Source organism: Electrophorus electricus, chromosome 10, assembly GCF_013358815.1.
Source record: "Electrophorus electricus isolate fEleEle1 chromosome 10, fEleEle1.pri, whole genome shotgun sequence".
Lineage (NCBI taxonomy): Eukaryota > Metazoa > Chordata > Actinopteri > Gymnotiformes > Gymnotidae > Electrophorus > Electrophorus electricus.
Window position 1 is genome coordinate 14,297,388 of NC_049544.1, and position 24,558 is coordinate 14,321,945.

Sequence of the window (24,558 nt, forward strand, 5' to 3'; positions counted from 1 at the left end):
TTCCCACAGGGCTGCAGCAATGCTGCTCGGTTGTCTAACTTGATCAAACTGAGGTGTGAGAGCCATTAAAATGCAAAATCCAATCAAATGGATGAAGAGAGTTACTTACCTTTAGCCTCCCCTGTGCATTCATGCTCTGACTGAGTGCTAAGATTGCATCTGCTTCCTGCCCCTAATGCACAATGCATTGTTACTGTGGCTGCCTGCAGCTGTTTCTAAAAATATGTCACTGAATAACTTCCTTAAAGCTGTTGAAGGGACCAAGCACTTGTATTGATTAGTCTTTAGCTTTAAATAGATTAAATCTGGTGTGCCTTATCAGTACATCACTATAGATTGATCATTTTTGGCAGTGCAGTACCACTGAGTGGACAATGTTTAGAGAAAATATTTTAGTCAATCAACTTTGGAACATGAATACTACTGTACTGTCTACTTGATTAAACATGAGGCTCTTACCAGAGATGGGTGAAGCATGGATGCACCAATGCAGAATGAACATGGTCTGTACTGTCAGAATGGGACTGCAATGAGTACAGACTGACAAGCAGGAAGATTTCAACTATTTTCAAAATGAAGGCCTTTGATCTTAGAGCAAACGTTTTCTGATAATTCCAAAAAGAAGACAAAGGATGTAAGAGCATGTTGCAACTAATAGTTATTTTGGTTAATAATGACAAATAAGAGACAGATAACAGGTGTTGGTCAGAAATTCAATTGACTAATCAAGGAAGACAGACCATTTTCAGACCATTTTGTTTTGGAATTTTTAGATAATGAATGTACAATATAAAATTGCATCTACTGGTGAGCACGAACCACATACATGTGAATATATTGCATAAGATGGTTACATAGCTAAACATCACAACCTTATTGAAAATATATGCAAAAGTGACTTTTGCACCTAGACATCTTTTCTATTAACATCAAAAAGTGCATTGAAAATCTCTGAGCTTGTTACTAAAAGATCTTCAGCTCAAAGGCTTTAATTTTACAGGGAGATACATGAGAAGAGATATAAGCACACAGTGCACCATGCAGATGATCAATAGTTCTTTTCAAATGTCAAGCATGTATGCAGACTCATATAGAAATTCAATTAACTAGTAGTAGAAGCAGTCCACCAGTCATGGACATCGACAACCTTGTATTTCTTAGTCATGTGGCTTTTAAAAACTATAGGGAGTGTTATGCAGAAGGCCTTTTACATTTTTAACAGTCCAACAGCATATTATATAAGCTTAAATATAACCTATCTTGCTTCTGACCTCTTCTCATGGCGTAACATCTTTATCTTTATCTGGCCAGATAAGTAGAATTTGGAAAACGAGCACGTGTGGCATTTGCTTTAGTCACACAAGTAGTTTTGATCCATCCAACACAAGCGGCTGCATGTATTATGTATAAAGTATTACGAGCTCGCCACCTAGTGGCCAAAGCTCTAACAAGCACAGGCTCGGGAACTGAAGAACAGCAAAGCAAAGCTTGGTTGGTTTGAAGAACCTCTGATTAACGTAGAATTCCGTTAACTTGTTGTTTTTGAGCTATGATACTGGCTGTTTATAAGATGGTGCATAAATTGACTTATTTGTCATGATGAATTGTTATTGTAACTTGAACCTTCAAGACAGTCGACCTGTTACAGTGTATCTAATTTATTTCCTCTTGAAAAAAATCATGGCTCTTTGTAGTAATTCTTTTTCTAAGCGGCAAAACTTTGCTAATTTGTCAAGGCATTTTTTGGCTGGCGGGGGTCCGGGTGGGGTGGGGGGTTAAGCGTCCCCTGTAAAGTCAAACAGAACTCATACATGGCGCTATCCGGGGGTTGTTGTTTTTTTAGAGCTTTGGTAAAATCATTTTGGGATAGCAAGTGAAATTTGTGCTGACAACTATATGCCAGGATGGAAAACAAAGAGTTATAAAACTTTAATCTATGTAAATTGGATGTTAATCCAAAATGTATTACAAATATTTATTGAATATATCTACAATTCTAATGATTTAGGATTTTTAAAACATGGAAACCCGAATTTGTAATTCCATGAAAAAGGAAAACAGTAAGAAAAAAAATCAAAAAATTCAAAAAATTATTCAGAAAAGAATGACTGAAAACAAAGAATACTGACCTGTCCCCATTGCTTTGCAAATCCCACCTCACTAAAATATGAATGTTTATAATTTAACATTGGTTAATGGGTTTTTAGTATTTACTTTTTCAACAAGTCCATGAATTCAGTCCATCTTGCAGACTTAAGGGAAAAATGCTGCATTTAAAAAAAAGTAAATGTAAAAAGAAAAACAAACAAACAAAAAAAATGGGGATAACAATTCAGGCCTAAATCTTAACCATAAAACAGATGACAACACCTATATCTTAAAACCATAATAGCTGAAGAATGCGTCTTTATTATTACACTGAACCTTTAATCTAAACTTTTTAATCTAATGAAAATGTTTAAAAACATTAAATCAAAATCAATAAAGATGGAGAATTTAAATATACACCTAATAACCTCCAGTAAGGCTCATTTAAATGTTTTTAATTAGAAATATTACATATAATTTAAAAAGCTCTTTTTTACTTGACCCTAATTTAGAGAATCTTGTTTGTCAATCTAGTTAATTTTCAGTAAATCTTTGCTGTTAGGACACAGTCTGTGTTAAAGGTATCACAATCTACTGCATAAAATCACTACCAAGAACACTTCTTTATTTAATCCCAAACAAATCTATAGAATTCATCATTTGCCATAATTAATATGTGCCTGAGGACCACTGTTTTGAGATTATAGAGCAAACAGTACTTCAAACACATCACTTAGCCTGTGGAAAAATGTACCACTAGATGGCACTGGGAGATGAGAACTTTGGCCTTGAAATATACAGTATTTATAGCAGGCAGCCATTAATATAGATGGAGTCTATGTTTCCCCCAGAAAAAAATGACTTTCCTTTCCATGCTCAACAAATATGACTCAAACAATATCTGATTTTTTCATGTCTTGTGACAGTTTGTGAAGATCATGCTGATCTTTATAATTTACTGCAGCTGTAAAAGCAGAACAAGCATCTCCTGTTTGATTTTACATGAGTAAACCAGGTAGTGGAGGTTTTTCTATCATGGGTTTGCACATGGCCTTATGAACATTCCATTTCTATATTATTTTTTGTTATTTTCTGGTTACCATATGCAAAGGTTCATTGAAACGAAACAGATGGCAATGCACAAACATCTGTTCTACTTTTCAATCCAGATCTTGAAAAGCCTTTTTCAAGGCTTTGAACCAGAAGAATTCTGATATGACATTTAAGCCTATGGTAGCCATAGGTGTTTTTAGCTTTTAAAATATAGAGTGTCACGATTACAGCGATGGGATTAATCATAAACACTGGCAAATGTGCGTATTATCCTCAGCTAGTGCTTTCATTAAATGGAGAGACTCAAAGCACCTCAAAGGCTAAATATATGAAGTCAAGTCATTTTGTGTAAGTGTAGCAGACATATTCATAATGGCTGAGTTTAGACATTTAGATGTGATGTTCCAGTTTATACTGAGACAACATGATCAGATATTCTCAGTCTTGTTGCATTTGCAAAAACATGGGTAACAGAGAAATATGTCTGCTTTCATGTTTCTCAAACAGACACTTGATTCTCAAACAACAGTGAATCAGCATGACAAAGCTGTAGTGAAATGAGGAAGCATAGTTTAAGATGGCATCAGTGCATTTCTATTCAGAAGATCTTCAAATATGACATCACGTCCTTGCTCCCTGGAGAGAATCTTTATTATAGCCAAAGGGAAGCTAGTCTCTCAGTACATAGCCTCTCAGTAGAAAACACTTGCAGAGTTAATATAGTAAAATTACCACCATTGTTGCTCAGTTAATGTTTTTCCAAGAAATTATTTTAGATATTACATATTTTAGATTAGAAGTCACTTACATGTCATTTACATCAGTACACTAACTGATCTTAAACATGAACCTAATCCTCCATGAAAGTAAATAATCTTCCTATTATACAAATCAGGAGGGTATATTTTTTTCTGAGTGCAATTAATCTCAATAAACTGATGATGTCTGGGCACCTACCAGATAATTAGGATACGCTGCAAAGAACCACCAAATCAGCCAAACTAAACCTGAATACTGAGTGAAATTATGGGAATAACAGGAAAATATGATAGAAGTAATAATAGTGCTGTTATACGCAAGGAAACAGTATATAGTGTCTTTTGAGAGAGAAAGAGAGAGACGGAGAAGCTTTGTGTCAACAACAGCAAGACCTGTTTGGCTATCTGGCTAAAGATCATCTAGGTGAAAACTCCTGCTAAGGAGCTGTCTGTATATAGCAAAGCTCCACTACTCCATAAACCACCTGTTAGAAAAGATAAAGAGAGAGATACACTGAAAGAGCTGTACTGTTAAGCATTGCGAAAGTTAAGCATTGCGAAAAGTTATTTGAAGGTTTATTAAAGGATGACAACTAATGAAAATAGTTTGGACAGTTCAAGGATACTTAGCTATCAGTTGTTTGGGGTTCACATGGATAAATTTCCTTCCTGGTCAAGATAGATGGCTGACATAAGGTTCATTTCCAAGTTTTATTTTTGTGAGATGAAACAAAAACATAGGCTCCTAACTGAGACAGAGCTTCTCATGATATCTGATTTTCCTGAATCTGTTTCTCAAATTTACAATGTATCAAATTTTCTTGCTTTAAGGACCTCAGGCTAAAACTACTTATAATGTAGTACTACATATTACCCAACTTTCAAACATTATGAACAGTAGGGATGAAAAGACAACACAGACATCAGTTCTAGAATTCTAGTTTATATTTCAGAAATGATTGCACCCTATGATGATCATAATGGTTTTGTGATACGTTTTGACACAGGGAACATTGGTGTACTTTAAGATAGCATTGTTCAACACTACCCACATTTAATCAGGTACAAAAAATACATTCGCACAGGACTTTGTATCCACAAACATATCAGGGTATTTTGAATAGGAGCTCATGGAATCTGACGATACTGAACAGAGCAGGCGATTGTGCTAGAGGATGGATTTAATTCAGGCAAAAGCCATTACAGCCATTTCTAAACAAGCAAGACATCTAAAAAAAACAGAAACATACAAGTTTAATAAAAAAGATTACATAATTTTCAGGTCAAAATGCAAACATAATGCTTCTCTCACAGCCAGTCCACATTTTAAATAAGATATTGCTATGTATCAAGTCAAACATTTTTTAAAAATCAATACTCTCGTTAATTAAAAAAAGACACTACAGTAAAAAATACATGCCGCTGAGACAGCAACTCTTCATTAATTAACTAGACAATACACGGGTGGAACAGCCACATTGTATTTCTACTGTAAATATAAAAATCTGAACCCAGTAGAGACACACCTGTGCTATCACACTGCAGAACTGAGGCTTTTTTGCTGCCCTTCATTTTTGCTTTGCTCGTTCATTCAACAGCAATTATATGTCTTTGGACTTGACATGCCAGTATAATTTTAACAAATTGTGTCACTGCAAACTGCATCTTGAAAGGCATTAAACAATTAATTCCTATGGTATGGATTATATTCTGATTGTTACCTAGAGACCACTCCAGTAAGTGAATGCATAAACTTATTTTCTCTAAGGGCTAAAGTATCCATTGCTGTAATGAGTCGCATATAATGTCCCTATTAAATCCACAATTTAAATTCACTGTCTCAACTTACCAGTTCAGTTAGATTTCTACACTTTCTGTTTCAATGTCCTCCAAAGTAGTGTCTGATCGGGAAATCATGATGAGTTTTTCTTTGTTTGAGTACTGTCTGACCACACCACTGTCAGGTTCACTGGAAGCAGCCTCCTCTTCAACAGGGAGAGATTCTGAAACCTCACCTTTGGACAAAGGATCAGCAGAGCTAAACACAGAGGACTCAAAGGACTCTCCCCCAAGGCCCTCAAGTTTGATGTAACCCCCACTGCTCAGGCCCTCCATTCGAGGGCAACTGAGTCGTCTGGGTCGCTCCATGTGCCGGTGGGAAGGGGTGGATGGGCAGATCCCTAAGTCAATGGACCTGGAGTAGTCTGATAGGGCACTCAGGGACAGGTGAGAGCCTGTGACCTTGGCAGGTGAAGCAGGAAGCAGTTGAACTTGGGAGCCCTGAAGGGAGATATGTGGTATCCCCTGCAGGCTGCCACTGCTCTTGTAAACCTCCACTGAATCCTGGGAAAGGATGGCCCGAGTTTGAGCCATTTCCACATTGGCTTTGGTGATGCTCCCAGATGCTGCCAGAGACTCAAGGCAATGGCGAATAGAATCTGCATCCAAACATTCACTGCTTACCTTCCCAGTCATGTCCGAGCCCCTCCTCTTTTCTACGGACCTGTGATTGAGCTTCATCATTGGTAGCGTGAAAGCATTGCCTGATTTTGTCATGAAGGTTCTGCTCTCCCAGTGCTTGGGCACTGCTAACAATTTGGTGGTTCTATCTTGCTCCCTGTAGATGCTATACACAGTATCTGTGAATGAATGCCTATCCAGGGAAAAGTCCTGTGCCTTTTCATTGGATGATCGTCTCGATGGTGGCAAGCTCCCCTGGTCCAGTTTGAAAGTGCCTGAAGATGGCCAGGACTCCTTTGCTAGCATAGCAGCACTATATTTTGATCCTGGTTTGTCTTCAAGCCCCTTTGATTGTACATAGTTTACAAATCCATTGTGCGAAGCATTGTCCTTGGTTCGCAAACTGTGAATATCAATAACTGTGGAGTAAATATCTCTAAGGTTAATAATTTTTGTCTTTTTATCCCTGTTTTCATGCAACACTGCATTGGCGCAAATGAACAGGAAGATCCCAATGCCCATAATTAATGGCCCGAACACTTTTAGCTTGTCTGAATATAAGTGTCTATTCAAAAACTCAGCAAAGGCTCCCAACTTTGGTGAATTCTCGTCTGTGCCATTGGAATGATTGGAGCTGACCAGGTGTCCATTTAGCTGATGAATGAGCTTACCATTATTGGTCCAGTTCATTGATTTAGGTACTCTTACATCTTCAGGTCTAACTGGTTTCTGTAAACTGTTAGGTGTGAGTAGTGGGTAGAGGCTGTCCTTGGGCCAGTATCCCAGTACTGCCAAGGCAATGCCCACAAGCAGCACGAGGATGCCAAGCGCAGCGACCAGACCAGAAATGGAGAAGAGCTTCAGTTTGCCCTTCACTACCACCACCTCGCTTTTCCTCTTCTTCTTGGCCTTCCTTTTACGCTTGTTCTCCGCTCGGTTTTTGGCACGGAGGGAGTCTTGGCGTCTGGCTGAGATCCTCAGAAGACCCCCGGTGGCAATCATAATGAGGCCAGAGCTGGTGAATAATTAATCATCCTGAATTTGACATAAAGAGAGAGCAACAATTAGAATGATAGTGCCATTAAACTGAATCCCTAATGTGAGCAGATTAAAGCATACTAAAGCATCTACAGTATTACAGTAATTTACAAGATCTGATGTATTTCAATTTCTTTCAGTATTATGTCCCGCTTCCCCCCAAAAAAGTAAAAATTGAATGTCTTTGATTGAAAAGGCCAAGCAAATGTGAACTAAAGTCTGTGGAATATTCTTTCTCCTGGAGCTTGTTCATCTGATGTGAGGACTGAGCAGACGAGCAGATTTTGAGTGCAGCGTTGTGACACCGCACCTCATGCAGGTCTGGAGAGCATGTCTGATTATCAGCCATGCGTGGGGGACTCACACTATGCAAAACAGACAGATGTGACTTCACACATGGTATAACCCACAGCCATAAACACACAAGCAAAACGAGAAACTGGACATTTCAGGATTCTTTCAACAAAATAGGACTCTTTTCAGGTATAGCTTGCTTAGGAATTCTTCATCTACCAGTAGATCAGTAAACTCTGCAGATAGCCAGGCATTAATGCTTAACAATCTAAAGGTATGATTTTAGAAATGGAGTAAAACACACACCGATATAACAAGAATAAACTGAATGCCATGGAGGCATTGTTTGCAGGATGGTATATTTAAATGAAAATGTATTCCAGGCTTCCTCATATATAAAGCAAGAGCAAAGCCAACCAAGTATTTTCAAGTCTGAACATAGATAATGGTGTCTTTATGGAATAAATTTAGAGTAAAAAAGGGGTTTTGCACTCTCTTTCCATTCTCTCTTTTTTTTTGTCTTAGTGAATTCAACATTTGAAGACACACAAAATGATAGGAGTTTCCAAAATACTCAAATTAGCACCAAAAGAAACCCTGTAATGAATACATAGCCCAAAGAGATGCACCATGTTCATATGTGGACTTTACTTACTAATGACTGAACATAATTAATATGCAAATGCAGATCAAGGGTTTAGAGAGTGCACATCAAAACTAAAGTGGACATTTTTCAAAGCAGCTGTAAGGAATAATAACAACAGAAAACATGGATAATATGCATATTTTACATTTTAGAGGGATCTTTCTTATTATTTCTGTAATGCTTTTAAAAGAGCTTTACAGTTTCTCTTCATCAGCGTTGTCAAACCAGAAGGATTACTACATTTATTTTAGCCTGGTCATAAAATTTCTAAAGAGGTATTTTAAGTTCAAACTTCCAAATGTCTTGATTTCATGCTTGGGAGGTCCCATGACTGCATGAATGTAGTTTTGGTGTAAGTCTCATTATTTAGAGTCTTGGTTTGGGTCTTGATTTATGGTTTTGGGAAAGATTCCATTCTTTTTCCAGAATACTTAAAATGATAATGACTTCCTTCCACCACTAGTCTGCACTATAGTGTACAACAGTCTGAGACCACTACCAAAAATCAATTTTATTTTTTATACATAAAAACTAGCAAAAAATAAAAAGAATACTTGGCTGTTTGAGAAACCAACACATGGATTTGAAATACACAAATTCCAAAAAATCTGAAAAAAGACATCTCTGTGTACAAACTATTTGCTTCATGTTTTGAAGAAACTAAAATTCTGAATTGTTGCTGTTTCATAATGACAAACACCTGCTATCGAATACATTATGTTCCTGTATTGCATTATCATTACTACTATTGGTGTTTACCTTGAAGAAAGATTTCCATTGGAAAGTATTTTCCATCTCTTTACAGGAATACCAAAGGAGCTTAGTGAGGCTGTTGGAGACATAATTGTTCTCATAACATCTGAAAAAATGCCGAAAATGCCACAAAGAAATCACTCTCAAATCTTTTTAACTGTGTGCATAGTTCCCATGCAACAGCAAAGAAATTAGACCCAGATGGTTTAAAATGTACTTTTAAAAGTTTGAAAGCATGTCCTGGATGTGGGTCTCTGGTGTTTTTTCCAACCCTGTAAACTCCTGAATAATTCAACCACAGCACTGTTACTACAAGAAGAGAGTTGTATTCCGACTGCTGAAACTTGAACTTGAAGGCCAGTGAGAATCCGGTTATCATCCCTTTCTACATATTGTGTAACTAAACACTTGCCACGGGTGATCAGATGAGGGTGGTTTGGTACATCACAGCAGTGAAGTGCAAGAGATTTTTTTTGTTTTTTGTTTTTTAAAGAAAATACAGACAAACAAACAAACAATCAAAAAGAATACATTTAAAAGTGTAATTGTTTATGCATCTTAACCTCTAACCCCTGTAGCACTAAAGCATATTTATGTGGACCTGCTACAGTGCCCTGCAGATTTACTGGCCACCTTGGTAAAGAACAAGGGACACTTTGAGTGGCCAACTGTGTAAATAAGATTTGTTTATAAAATGATGAATTGTTGTTGTTTTCACTTTATTTGGAGTGTCCAAGTTCATATTTTTACATGTTAACCTGAGAAGTCACTAAACATGTAATACCATTTTAGCTGTTATATATAAATTTTAAACTGTATTTTCTCAGGTTAAGGTTTGGATTAGGATTAGGATTAGGGTTGATGTTAAAGTTAGATGGGTTGGTTTGAGGTCTGATCTCTGGTATATGACCCTTGAACTGTTCCATTTGTGAATAAACTTGACTGTGATTATAACCATATGAATTCTCTCATTCATTAATGACAATGTGACAGATATTTTGTTGAGAGTGTGTTAATTATCTATAAAGGACCACTCAATATAAACTGTAAAAAACCATTGCAAAATACCTCCCACCCCCTCCCAAAAGATTTGGTTTGTCTTTGTTGGCTGTCAGTTTGACCTTACTTACAATAAAATTATGTAAGAAATCTGAATTTATATTAAAAAACCCCAAAACATAAATGAGATTTTCTTAAATGGCATCTGGCCAACAAACAGATGGCAAACTGAACACCTGGAGCTTCAGTTAATGATAACAGACAGGTTGGATCCCACCCTGGCTCACAGGAGCAGTTTTATCTTGTTCTCTTTAATTTCCTAAACCAGTTTTAGAACAACAGGGTTTAAAAGTCTTACACTGCTTCCATTAAGTCATTAGATATCAATTACTAAAGGTTTGTATACAAAACGTGAGGATGATATTTGGAATCCTTTGTGATGCATATTTTGCCATAGAGATAACAACTGACGGAAAAAACAAAGTTTACAATTTGACACTTTAAATTCTGGAAAACAATATACATGCATAAATTTTAAAAAATACTGTAAAATGTTATGCACTTTCTGCACTCTTTAGCATGGGCCGTGCTTTGATAATTTATTGCAACAATTAAATCTTTATATTGCCTTTCAAAGGGGAGTTCTGGAGGAAAAACACATACTAGCATTTCCACAACCAACGTCCATCAATCCTGAAACAGCAGGGCAACGCACACAGACACTTCTGGATTCACTTTCTTCTGGGGGTACACTGACCATTTTTCTTAATTTGAGGTGATGAATGTACTGTCACAGTGTGGTGTTTATTAAACTATTTCCCCTCTCTTTGGTGGAAAACAAAAGGTGCTTTATATGAGATGTTGCCTTTGCCTTTGGCTTTCTGTTAATAACTCTACATATGGTCATCTAACAGCTGAGAAACATATGGTCCATAATCTTTACTGTATAGTGCTGCAGTTTATGAGAGAGAGAGAGAGAGAGCGAGAGAGAGAGAGAGAGAGAGAGCGAGAGAGAGAGAGAGAGAGAGAGAGAGAGAGAGCGAGAGAGAGATCTTGGCAACAGTAGATAGCCATAACCACCTGAGGTTGATTGCTTGAGCAGTACTGATGAATTGCTTTGTGCTGGAAAAATTACAGCATAGTTTTATTCCTCCCAGTTTATCACTCATTTGTTTGATTATGCAGCAAAGGAAAGGATGAGAGGAATCCTTTGTCTGCCTTTCATTTGATGATGGATATGAAAAATATTAATTACAGCCATTATAAAAGTTTTTTTATAATAAAAGTTTCTAAACAAATTTGACTGAATAATGCATTGATCAAAATTTGTATTGAGCCCTCCAAAATCCCAGCCTCTCAGTATTGTTTCAACAGATATAACAATTTAAAATTTTCATTTTGCTCACCCCAGTGCACCCAAGTAAATCATACAGACTAAATTTAATTGCATTGCCACTGAAAAACCATCATTCCAATCCAGTGCACTCAAACTGGTGGCTCTGATGCTACCAATTAGTAAATGACTAATGCTGAGGACTGTGGTTCAAAGGACTGTCTGGATTTTCCACACATTACAACAAACAGCAGAGAAACATTGTTAACAAGGAAATGAGGGGTGTGATCACGAAAGGTGAGGTAACACAAAAGATGACATTTCACAGATGCTGTCGCCAACATATTTATAGGTCAGTGCATGGATGACCTGTACAATGCATGAATGTATATCTGAAATTAAGGAAAAGGTGGCAAGGCTGCAATGTGGTCAATCACATGGTCTGTTAATCTGAACAAATGAGATGCAATGGAACATTAAACTCTGAAATAGCTGTAGCAATTGTGGTCCACCAAATCTAGCAAAGCACAGCTGAGGCATTCTCAGGTAATGGAAGCCAATGTCAGAGAGGCTAAGTATCACTCACAAAGCCTACTGTGTACAAAGCAAACAGGCTTTGATACCAGCGCAATACATACCAGAAGACTTTACTGCCAACAAAGCCTATGTTTGTGTGCTTTTTAAAAATGATGCTTAAGCTTGAGAGTTTTAAACTATACATCAGGATCAGATAACCCCAACACTGGAAACACCTTTTTTCACATCACCAAAATCTTCTTTATTGGCAGAAAGATGTGAAAAAACATTCTACTAGACAGCTAATTTAACCTATGAGCACTCCAATGACAAAGCAGGTGTACATGGCCCTGTGGTGAGCCTATATGGAGTTTAATGAGCAGTGAAATGTGCCTGAGTAAAGAACATAGTCATTAAACTAACAATTACTATCACAGTACAGGTTCTAAACATGGAATCCCCACACTCAGCATCCATGGGGAGACTGCAGCAGCTAGTGAACATCCACTAGTGACTCACTCCACTGCTGACATTCATAGTGTTATAGCACAGATACATTGTAATACACTAAGTAATTACCTATAAACAATGGTAGAGACCTTGATCTAACAATATACTGTTGCAACGTGAACATTTATGTTGATATGCAATTATTTGGGACAAATAAATTAAGATATAATCTAATGAGATGGTAAAGCAGCAGTTTCTACTGAATAATTTGTTTCTTATCTGAATACTATATAAACAATACTACAACATTTCAGGTTCAGTCTGAATCTGAATTGAGACAATGGATACTGTATAAGTGTGTATACCCGCTTTACCCCTTATGGTTGAATAATTACTGGAAACATCACTTTATTTGAGATCCTATTTCAAGTGGGATAGCTTTTCAGCAGGATCTTGGATCTTTGTTTGGAAGTTATACGCAGGATGTAAAGTCCAACTCAAGCTTGCTGTGTCCTAGCTCAAGACAACCCTGAATTCCTCCACTAGTCTAGTTTAAAATGTGCCCACATAAGACAGGAAACTCCCAAAATAAACTGAAATCAAACTACCAAAATAAAATCATATTTCTGCACTGCCACAGCAACTGAAAACTAAAGAACAGCCAAACATGAGGCTGACAAACTGCAAACTAAACCACTGATATATTCTAATGAAAATTTATATTGAGAGAAAACAAAAAAGAATGACCATTCAGAAAAATAATAATACGCAATGATTTATTATATGAAAATCTGATAATAGTTAATGATAAAAAATTTTTTTTTTTCTATAAATCTAAGGCTATAACTCTCTATAACCAATTGTTGTTTCCTATTTATCATCAAATGAAAGGCTGACAAAAGATTTCTCTCATCTTTTTCTTTTCTGCACAGTCAAGCAGAGGAGTGATAAACTGGGAGGAATAAAACTATGCTGTAATTCTTCCAGCACAAAGCAATCCATCAGTACTGCTCAAGAGATCAACCTTAGGTGGTTATGGCTAGCTGCTGTTGCCAAGAAGACTCCCACCCCTTTCTTCCTACTAGCATGCTTGAATTTATTTGCATTCATCTGACCTATACATCTAAACCATGGATTCAAAAGAAAGAAAGCAAAACTGATGCTGTCTTATTGCTTTTACTCTTATACTTAGAACCCAGGTGTGTCTTGACTGTATAGGTTGTATGGTGATTAGGCTGTGTGAAGACATTTATATTGCAATGGAACAAACACAAGTTGCCCACCGGGTCTTAAACCATCTTTCTTAGGAACTCTCTTGCTAAAAACACTGCATAGAACATGAGAGTCAGTCTCGCCTTGATTGCGTCTAGATCTTTCAGATTAAATATGCTATAGTTTATAATTGAGAGATTTGAACTTCTTCACCCTTGAGTGCACTGTAGTGTTCGCTAGTTGACAAATATAGTGCATTTTCTGCATGTGGTCACGGTGCTCGACGAGAATGTCCACTGTCCTGCAGAGGGCAAGATCGCTGAAACGTGACAAACATGACAAGGACGAGAACATACTTAAATCTTTAACACGCACATATGTAAAATATAATCATACAAACAGACTCGCCTGTTTTACAGGACAAAATCACTTGTACTTCGCAACATGTACGTGGTCTGCAGCTTCACATGACTGAAATGCCACTACATCATACCACGGTACGCGCTTCACTGCTATAACTATTGCAACAACACACGAGAACAGTGCGTGGGGAGAGAGTTGCCACTCCTGTTATAACGCTAATGAACTGAAAATACAGTATGCTCACAAAAACCTCGAAATAAACGCCAGTGACATCTTGTGTTATAGAACATGTTATTCTTAGCATAAAAAAATGTTATTCTTAGCATGTTATTCTTAGCATAAAAATCCTACAATATAACAATTTTCTAATATAAATAATATTGTTAATCATATATAAATATATTTGAAAGAATATATGTTGTCCGACGACAACGTTGACTCGAAATTGTTGGTTTGGAAAACGTATTCTCGATTAATGCTCAGTATAACGGTGTTAACACGCACAATTATGCCACACCGCTCCTCATGTGCGCATTGTGGATAATAATTTCCTTGCCTGGACCGGCCCATCCAAAAGAAGAGAAAAGAAAAAAACGCACAGAAGCGAAAACAATGCTTTATAAATCTAACTTAAAGCAAGGGAAAGTAACAAGATTTCGAATGTAAAAATGTATATATTTATATGTGACTGTGTATAGATAGATAAAAAGAACAGCTGCGTCGTGACATACGGTAGCCCCCACAAATATTTAAAAATCATAAAACCATAGGAAAGATGTATGAAAGAATACATCCGAAAACCACACATCCACAAAATGCTTACCCAGTGCCAAATGCATATTCTGCGAATAAGGTAAAGGTCATTTGTATATGCATAAAGTAACGTTACATACCATATGAGAAATATATACCAATTTTATATTCAGACGATGATCAAAAAGTTTCTCTCCATTGAAGAATTCATTCTGCGCAATGAAAAGACCTCTTCGTATTTCATGTAATCCCGCACGGAGGGGATATTCGGGGTTCTACCTCGCTGGACCCATTCTCTTCCTACAATGTGGCGCTCGCAGCGGTTCCATGGCTCACTCAAAAATTTTGCCTCTAAAACAACGGGTTTTCTCTTTGATTCGGAGCGCCAGCCTCACGCTGTTCTTCAGAGAGTGCCTGTCAGGAAGCTCTGTGCCGAGATGGTAATGGAGAGTTTTGTGGCTGGCAGGCACGGGTGATGGGGGTATTGCTGATGTTACGCTGTTGCGCTGGTGTTGTTGCTATGATACCACGGAGTCTGAATGTGCTGAAATTGCTGCAGGATCTGAATAATTGTCTTTTGACTGTTATACACATCCAGTGCACAAATGTCCTCTTTCAGAGAGTGCCACAAGGACAAAAGGATGGGAAGGATGCTGTTTTAATTCAACATTACAGACAGATATGAAAAATACAAGCTAAAACAGCAAAGAAAGTCTGACAAATAAGCTGCTGGGCGATACCAACCTAAGCATATTCATGTTAATATAGAAAAACGTCTTGCGCTGAATTTATGGCTGGGAAAGGAAGAATGGATTGATGCATTTTAACATTGTTTCAACATTTTTGTGTATATGCCAACATTGTTGGAACTCTGTTGAAGCATGTAAGTTCTACTACTCTAAATCCATTTTTAAGGGGGTTCATAGGCCATTATAGACTATAAAACCTAGAACATAATAGAAAAAAAATCAAAGATGTCATTGTAGTGTTTTATGTGTCAGTCAGCCCTTTTCCCATTTGCTGTGTAATCTATCTTGGTTTAAACCCCCACCTGGAAAGCAGCTACCCAGCTACAGCACATTCTGACAGTTTTCTCTGGAGGTGTGGCTTGTTCACATCATACTGGTGCTCAGGTGGTTGCACAGGAATTCAGCTGTGATTATTAAGGTAGCTCTACATATGACTGCTCAAGTAAAAACATTTCACTGTTAACTGTGTGAACAATGTCTACAACAACTGAGAAGATGGTAGTTTTAATTATTGACAGGGTTTAGTTATAAGGTAAAAGCAGGAGAGTTTGCTAGTCAATGCAGTAAATGTTTAAGGCATACAGAACAATCATACATTTGAAAAGGAAATTTTACTACATTTTGTTAATATCTGTGACTGTGAAGAACATTATGTGACAAGATGCCAGGGCTGTTTCCAGATAACATGCTGATAAACTGGCAGTTCAAAAGAAGTACAGTTGGTTGCAGCCAGTCATAACTGTTGGAACTAGTTTTTGAAATAAACAATTGATCATATTTGTTTACAGGCCACTATTGAATATTTTGTGCCAGACTAGTGCAAAGTGATTCTGTATGGATGTACATTACATTGGAGTTAATAGTCAATATTCAAAATAATAAATACTTACATATAAAAAAATCAATAAACATTTATGCTGACTGCAGGACCAGTTTCCCAATCAAAAAGAAATGATACAATTACTAGGATATGTAAATATTTAAAAAATTATATCATTATATATTTTTAAATCAGCTATGACTTAAAATACTGAATTCTACAACTGTGTCAATTTAGTCATTTGTAGGCCTAAAATAAGGTTGTATATAATATCTAAACATTCAGTATATTTTTATGTTCTTTACAACCAAGACTGCATTCTGTGTATTTTCCTTAGTAACTTAGCCCTGTAGAACTGACCTAAATCTAAAAGGATTGGGGGCTTAGCTAACATCAACTGTGGAGTTCTGTGAGCTCTAATGAAGCAATCTCCATGGCCTTTGATGTGTGTTTCTGCCACTGTACCTTTTCTTGCCTGAAGATACAATATTTTGCTGATACAGGAACTCAATTCATCCTATTCATCCTTTCCACTCTGTCTCCTCCACAAGAATTGAGCATTTAACAAATCCCACCTTGTCCAGTACAGCCTCTGTGGATCCATTTGTGGATCCATGTGGAGTGCTCGCTACAGTAAAACGATCTTAGTGTACTGAAAAGCCCATCTGTGTGGCTCCAGACTCCTGCATGCAATCACGGCATGTGTTTGTGTCCAATGGCTGGAGTATTCCCACAGGATTTAGGAAAGGCCATCATCATCATCATCATCATCATCATAAGACCTGTTAATGTCTGACACTGATGCATTAAAGGCATGTCAAGAGCCCATGGGAGTATCTCGTTCATCTTAGTTCTTTACATGATTTTTTTTACATGATATTGGCTAAACTTTATACTTTCCCTAGCTGCATTTATGAAAGCTTCATTTGAGTTGAATGGCCTAATTAAAAAGCTAAATCCTTGAAAATGGACTTATGGGTGCAGGTCTATGTTGTGACAGCACAGAATGTGGGTATTATGCTAAACACCTTTATATTAGCTATAATCAGTAATAAAGTGTCTGGGAGTTACATTATTGAATTTTATTTTTTAACTATGGGCCAGGCAGATGTTTTGATCATGTCCTAGACAACTGCTGTTGTCTAACTGTCTGAAGTGGACTTATTTTGCTATGAGAAAATGCTTAATAGCATTCTAAATTTTAATCAAATATGCTGCTAAGCCTCTAGTAAATGTTATATATTTGCCTTCATTCACCCATACCTGTTGTTGGACAAATGGGACCATACCAGTTCCTAGATCTGCTCCCAGCTTTTGAAATCTATTTCCACATCCTTTACATTAAAATATTTTCTGTGGTTGCACAATGGTCTAAAACTGAACGGAACCTTGTCTGTGAAATCTGAAAATCAAGTATAGTGTCTCTTGTACCAGAAGAAGGGACTTCTCACACCCTTCGTAATGAAATTTCACTCTTGAGGATACCACACATAGAGAGGATGTAACAGTATAGTTTTGAGTTGTAGCTATGTAATGCACTTCTTAGTGAGACACTGTTTTAACAAAATGAAAACTTTACTGCAGACAAACTAAAGATTATGCTTTATCGGGGCAATCCTTATGGCTAAGTATATAAAAGCTTTCCCTGAAGAGTACCACGATAGGAATGCTTTTTGTTTCTCCAGCTGCTTGGTGTTTATATTATGGATGAGAAACCCAACATTCTGCCTTGAAAGTCAGCTAACAGTGAAATGGGTCACAATGAACAAGATACAGTCTCTTGTAGTATGCAGCATAGCCAGAAAGTTCTGTGGTTTTCTTGCACCTGAGCTTTGCATGCTTTTCTATAAATAATACTTGTCTGAAAGCTGTGTAACAGAGATTGTTCTACCCAAACATAGGAATAAGTGCACTATGTCTTGGAAGGAATTAGTTGCTTTCAACTGCTGCCAAGCCTGAAACTAGACTGAAAAGTGCAGAGATCTCGCATATGACACAGCTGTTAAAGTTACTATGTATGAGTATATGTAGCATAAAAAGGCAACATGGAATCTGCACTCTTTATTTGCATTGTGAGCTTGTGACTGTCTCTTCTTGTACAAAGTGTAAATTCAGTGTAAGAAATGGGATTAACAAATATTTACAGTACATTTCGAAGTTAATCCATGATGACATTTGGAAACGGAGACTGGCGGTGGAACCAGCTTATTGTAGTATTGCACCATGCATTTAACAGCAGTCTTGAGAAAATGTATAGTAACAAATTACCTGGTGCTCTTCATTTTGGGATTGAGATGGCCCAAAGCAAAAGAAAAAAACATGAAAACAACATGAAAGCAGGAAAAAGACAATAGATTTACACTGCTAAAGTTTTGTTGACATATGGCTAATTTTAGCAAACACATCTGAGCTGACAAGGATACATGACATCCTCAATTTGTAAATTCAAAAATGTATAGCAAATATAGATATTTTCTAGGGTGAGCATTATGAGAAGCCTTTAATTAGTTACCAGAAAATCCCCCTGATCGAGCAGTGTGAAGGTAGCCTGGGAATTGTGATTTCTCATGAATGCATAACAAACTTATGAAGCTTCTCATAAGAATTACTGATCCTGATAAACATTACTTATCCTGAATTACAGTGGATAAGCCTAGAAAGCCTATTTTCACAAGACTAAGAATGCATTTAGCACAGAAATGACACTCAGTAAAGTATTCAAGTTACTTTAAATTACTCAAACTCAAATAGCAATTTTGATTCATTTAAATGTTCATCCAAGAGTTTTGGATTTTTATCCTCTCCAAGTCTTCGGGCACGTGCAATACATCACAAAAATAAACATTTTCAAATCTTAAAAAAATCCTTTTGGCATTTAGGAATTCACAATATACAATATATTAATTTTCCTTCAACTGTGCAAACATATCTAGAGTTGCACAATAAATAAAGGTGATGAATCAGCAGGTACAGAGAAAATTATAATTTTATATATATATATCATCTATACAAAATAGATACTAAAATAAGAGCAGATAGCACAAAGGGCCTCTCCCAGGTTTAAAGTCAATAGATATGATCATATGCTGTACCAGAACTACCAGAGACTGAAACGTGTTTACCACGTTGTTAGTCTGTTGTGTTTGATATAAATAGCACCTTCACTAAGAAAACCCCTGTTGCCAGCCTTGGGTATGATGGTACTTACTTTGTGTGGTTGATTGTCATTTCGTTAATTAAGCTTTGATGTATGGGACAAAGAAATGGTGGTGGGGGGTGGGATCGGGTGTGTGTGTTGGGTACAGCATATGAGAGAATAAAAAAAATTGCTGCTATCACATGGGTAAGTTGACCTTTGCTTTTACGCTGTGTGGAGACGTTTAAAGGCAGATCAGAAAGTTGTGTCCAAGGCAGGGCAGACACTAGAACCTGAAAGGCAGAGGTTTGAAGAAATCCTCACTGAAGAGAGTCTTTATGGGTGAGTACCTTTGTGTCTAGGAAGGTGAGTGAAAGGGGTGGGGCTGGGCAGCTGGGAGGGTGGAATGCATCAGTACAGTAGACATCCATGTTCACATACATTTGTAAAAGGGTGGGGTAAGTCAGATTTGGTTGGGTTTCATGTATTGGTATCGCTGCTTGTTGATTGGTTATCTTCAGCGTGCTTAAACATGAGGATGGAATTATAGATTTTTAGGGCAGGGCCAAGTTTGACACTCATGATCTTCACAATGTCACGCTGCGTCAGCAGGAGGAATGCCTTTCCATCGATTTGCTAGAAGAGAGACAAGAAGCAGAATCAGTCATTCGGTGAAGCCTATGCAAACACCTAAACATGACAAGAACAAAGACAAGTCTCTCCTCACACTTTTACTTTAGAACATGCATGCTTCTTACAAACAACCCCAATTAACAAGGGGATTTTCTCTGTTATATAAGCACACTGTATTAGAGTAGCTCAATAATGAACATCTCTATACATCTAGTTTAATCAGAGGTAGAGTCCTGCAGTGTAAGGTAATGCTGTTTCCTTGGCATGCACAACGTCCCCTGCAACCTAATAGTTCCTGTGTGTACAATACTGTTTTTTTTAAATGCTTTTACAATGCTGTTTTTTGAGGTTTTGTTCAAAACCTCCTCACTCTTTCCTATTCAAACACTGCTTGCGCTATTAAGAAAGGAAAGGGCTTTGTTTCCCACACTGTCCCCTAGAGAGTGATACCCAGAGTGCACTATGGCAAAAGCGCGGCCTGGGTCTGTTCCACTTCAGCAAGTTAAGCATATTGCAAAAGCCAGTGTTCACCAACAACTGAGAGCCAAAACACATCATCCAGAGTCATTAACAATCTAAATGTTTGTCCCTTTAACTAATTTTGAATACAATGCATCAATCTTTCTACATAGCAACTTCATCAAAGTGCTAAAAAAATAGAATTGAAAATAAATGTAGCGTAACAGGAATGGGTTGCCTTCTTATGGACTGAATTCAGCCTTGGTAATTGGGAGATACAGGCTTCCCCAGGCTTGAGAAACAATGTGAATTTAACTTACCTCCTCTCTAAACTGTTTCGCTTGTTCCTCACAGCCTGGCAGGGAGTGAATGAAGTCAGCCACCTAGACAAAAGATGGTTTATCTGATAATTTTTCCAACTACTTTGAAATCACTATTTCTTTCATAATAGTTACATTTATATGAAATCATTCAACTGAAAAAGTCACAAAGGATCCAAAATTAGGGTGAACTAAATCCTAATTTTGTACATATTTAAATATCAAAAACATTTATCAGCAAAACTTGAAAAACTTGAAGTAAGTATCTAGGAATTAGACAAAACAAAACCAGCCCTTTGAATTACAGGCAATGAATAAACCTTACTTTTGACCCCCAGGACAGCTGAATAACTAAAGACAAAGAGAGGGCTGCTCATTGTGGGTGAGTGGCCTTAAAAGAGAGACATAGACTTTAATATGACCAAAAAGAACCACTACCAGGTTAGACTTCAAAGAGAATACCAAACAATCACCTTCAAAAATATCTAAAATAAAGGACTGGAAATGTATTTGATTTTAATAGATCGGATAAGACTTTGAGGAAAGGTGTGCATTACTTTTAATTACCAAAAGAAGTGTTTCAACCCAGTACTCCCAACAGATCAATACAATTCCCAGTACTTCCAAAAGATCAAAATAAATGTGCACTAGATCACAGCTCTGCCTCAGGCCGTAATCCATGAACCTGAACAACCTCACTGGGTTTAAAAAAAAAATCTCCCTGGGACTAAGAAGGCAGTGTAAATCAGGCCTGGCCATTCATGACCTTGTGGCACTAATTGGCTGGGGAATAGCACAAATTAAAGTCAATGTTCAAAGATGTTAACGGCAAAGGATTCTGGCAGAGCTTGTAATGAGATCATGGGGGCCCACAGCACCTAGGTTTGCTACCAGAGCAGGAAGTGAGACTGTACTGGCAGAAGATCTAGCACACTCTCTCTCTGAGGCAGGCTGCAGGTGATCCACAGCATTTCAGGACCATCAACCGTGCACTGTATCCCCTTCATTCTGCTTGAATGGTAATCACTTGACAAGATGGCTGTGCTCTTGTGAAAAGCCCCTGATGATAAAAACGTTGGGCACATGATAGTAGCAGTAATGTAGTTAATGTCTGCCTATTAATAATTGCAAGGCACAGAGCAGAAACACTGGCTAGACACAGGCAGTATTTTAATGACATGTTTTGAAACACCTTTTTTAATGACATTGAGTATTATTCCATTTGCATTGAACTGTAATGAAAAAAATATGTTACTGCATTCATTATTTTTGCATTGAAATACTAAAAATACTTAGACTAAACTAAATTAAAATATACACTTGTCATAAAGCCTATATGCCTAATGATTCTCCTTCCTACTACCATGATCCCCCAACCTCAAACATTTGACACTTTATCACATAACTTGACATGATGAGCTGCCACAGAACTGTATTAACTACATGTTCAGAACTAAATAACAACTTGACAGAATGATGTGATGAGAAAATCTCCTTAGGGACCACAGGATCTTTGAGTGCCATGCCTGCAGTAATAGCTTGTATCTAAGCTGATAGTTTAGTCCATAATAAGCAGAAAGTTTTCAGATATTCCAATGTATTTGGCTGCAGATAATTTATAATATACACAGTGATTAAATATGCATCTTAAATACATTTTTGATAATACTTCGTCATTATTTGTAATTGGTGTCAGGATTATAGTACATTACACCTTACTTTTTCCTATCTCTGACTTGGCTGAGATAATGAAGATTCATGCGTGGCTGGTTAATGTACCTTGTTGGGGTTTGGACTTCATCGGTGAAAATCTCCATTCAGGAAATTTCATTAGCATTCTCAAGATTCAAGTCATTAAGGAGTTAGAGGGACAGAAAGAAACTGATTAAGGTTAACACACTTGATGTATGGAAACTAGCCACTGAAGTCTGACCACTTGGGGAGTGAATGCATAACAGCTTTGAAAACAGGATTATACTCTGCTAATGACTGACTTTCTGCTTGTCTATGAAAGGATTACCAATTCCAAAAATACATTTTGTCTCAATCTATAATTCTTTCCTGAAACCGATAGAGCTATACAATTATAGCAATAATTCCTAGCCTGCATTCCAGATGCATTAGCTGTTTTGTTGGCTACTACAAAAAGGCCTTGAAGTGTTAAGGCAATTTCAGGGGGGAGAATTAGTCTGTTGTGCTAAAAGCTAACAGCGGTATTTGAATGGTTGTACAAATCCCCTAGCAGCGAATGCTGAGGACTACACCAGACTTTCTGCAAGAGGATATACAGAAGCTGATAAATGCTCATTTTAGAGAACTCCAGCACATCTCTGTACAGATACAGCAGTACTCTCCCAGTGAGAGCAGTCTGAAGGTTGTCGCATGGATATAAATATGGATTCAGCTATAAGGCCTTGCACATGAACAATCATTATCTGGTTGCATTTAAGAAAGTTTAAATTGTACTCTAAGCATTGCCTAAAGGAATCTTTCAACAGGGATTAAACACAAACTATCACAAACCATGAACAAAATGTTTGCTTTTAGTTGTGTTTAGTAACTAGACAAACCATGTTTGCTTTTAGTTATGTTTAGTACGTAGAATCCGACCAAATCATGGATATACATCTAAAGGCATTACATTACAAACTACTTTATGTGATCATCATCTACATGTTTGGACAGGTTATCAATGTGTTGTGTAACCATTTACTGAAATGGCTCTGTTAGTATACAAAGGTAATACAAATTAAAACAGAAAAGGTCTTGCTCTATGGAAGGTATTATTTTTTACTTTAGCCATGAAAGATAACATCAAATGTGTATGAGAACTGGATTTGGCAGTGTGTGTGTGTGTGTGTGAACATGCTCAGTGCAAGCCCACTCCCCCATTCTACTCATGGCTCTCCTTGGGGACATTTTCTCTCTGGACCCCTCTTTCCCTCACTGATGTAATTGTAAATCTAACGCACACCACCACTTCCAACTCCGAGTCAGTGTGTGTTTAAACTACACACAAAAGCCCAAAAGATTCCAAATACTCCCTTTCATGCCACACTGAATCCATTCATTGCCGAGTGTCTGCAGTGCTGTGTAGAGAGCCTATCCTGTTTTCAGCACATGGGAACGTGTATTGTAGCTAGAAAAGCCACAGTGTGGAGGCACCATGGTATAATGCACAGAATTGATGGTACTTATAAAGATAGCAAACCAGAGCCCCTTATGCCAAACCTGGGGTTAATCTATATAGTGGACTTTGATCACAAAGCTAACATATTAGAGGATGATTTATCTAACATGAACAATTTCAGTTAACTAGGGTACGTTGAAACTGTCTATTTTTTATAAAACAAGTGTATTGCTACTTACTATTCTGTTTTTAGTAGTCAACAACAAACAATCCATTGCAATGATCAGTTGTGAATAACATACAAGGGACATTGTCTTGATGAAGATGTATGTGATATTTGCAATTCAGTTAATCTTCTATTCATTCAACACAGATAGTCAGGCCTATTTACTATGCCCATACACACTGGCAGACAGATAGGCAGACAGGCAGGCAGGCAGACAGATACATGCACATATTTGCACATCTGTTTCAATATGTGATGTTTAACACTTTTCATGCACATCAACTCAACAAAAGGCTTGGAGTTTCAACTGGTTACTATGGCAAAGAACCTGCATCTAACCCCTTTCCCTTGTCATGGACAGGTTGTAAA

At 37.3% G+C, this 24,558-nt stretch overlaps 2 protein-coding genes across 5 annotated transcripts in view; both read right to left on the reverse strand.

The window, feature by feature from the left end:
• Positions 1 to 4,920: 4,920 nt before the first annotated feature.
• tmem200ca (transmembrane protein 200C, genome duplicate a) lies at positions 4,921 to 15,180 on the reverse strand. Of its 2 annotated transcripts, XM_027002594.2 has the most exons (3): positions 14,857 to 15,180; positions 5,749 to 7,394; positions 4,921 to 5,128 (listed from the first exon to the last, which is right to left on the reverse strand). In XM_027002594.2, exon 2 carries the CDS (start codon positions 7,359 to 7,361, stop codon positions 5,757 to 5,759), a length of 1,605 nt encoding a protein of 534 aa, XP_026858395.2. In that variant the 5' UTR covers positions 7,362 to 7,394; positions 14,857 to 15,180; the 3' UTR covers positions 4,921 to 5,128; positions 5,749 to 5,756. The 2 variants fall into 2 exon arrangements, with proteins under 2 accessions (XP_026858395.2, XP_026858388.2); XM_027002587.2 differs by having other exon boundaries at positions 4,921 to 7,394.
• A 3,151-nt stretch (positions 15,181 to 18,331) lies between these two features.
• LOC113572697 (lethal(3)malignant brain tumor-like protein 4) overlaps positions 18,332 to 24,558 on the reverse strand; it is a 58,645-nt gene continuing 52,418 nt past the window's right edge. For 2 of the 3 annotated variants that reach the window (XM_027002484.2, XM_027002475.2), the window contains exons 19-20: positions 20,834 to 20,896; positions 18,332 to 20,057 (exon numbers count right to left, since the gene is read on the reverse strand). In XM_027002484.2, the coding sequence (XP_026858285.2) occupies positions 19,902 to 20,057; positions 20,834 to 20,896 (219 nt within the window). In that variant the 3' untranslated portion in view covers positions 18,332 to 19,901. The remainder of the gene's footprint in view (positions 20,058 to 20,833; positions 20,897 to 24,558) is intronic. The other variant, XM_027002494.2, reaches the window with a different exon arrangement.

Coding starts and splice junctions, on each gene's coding strand:
- tmem200ca (XM_027002594.2), bottom strand. CDS start 7,361: ATGATTGCCACCGGGGGTCTTCTGAGGATCTCAGCCAGACGCCAAGAC.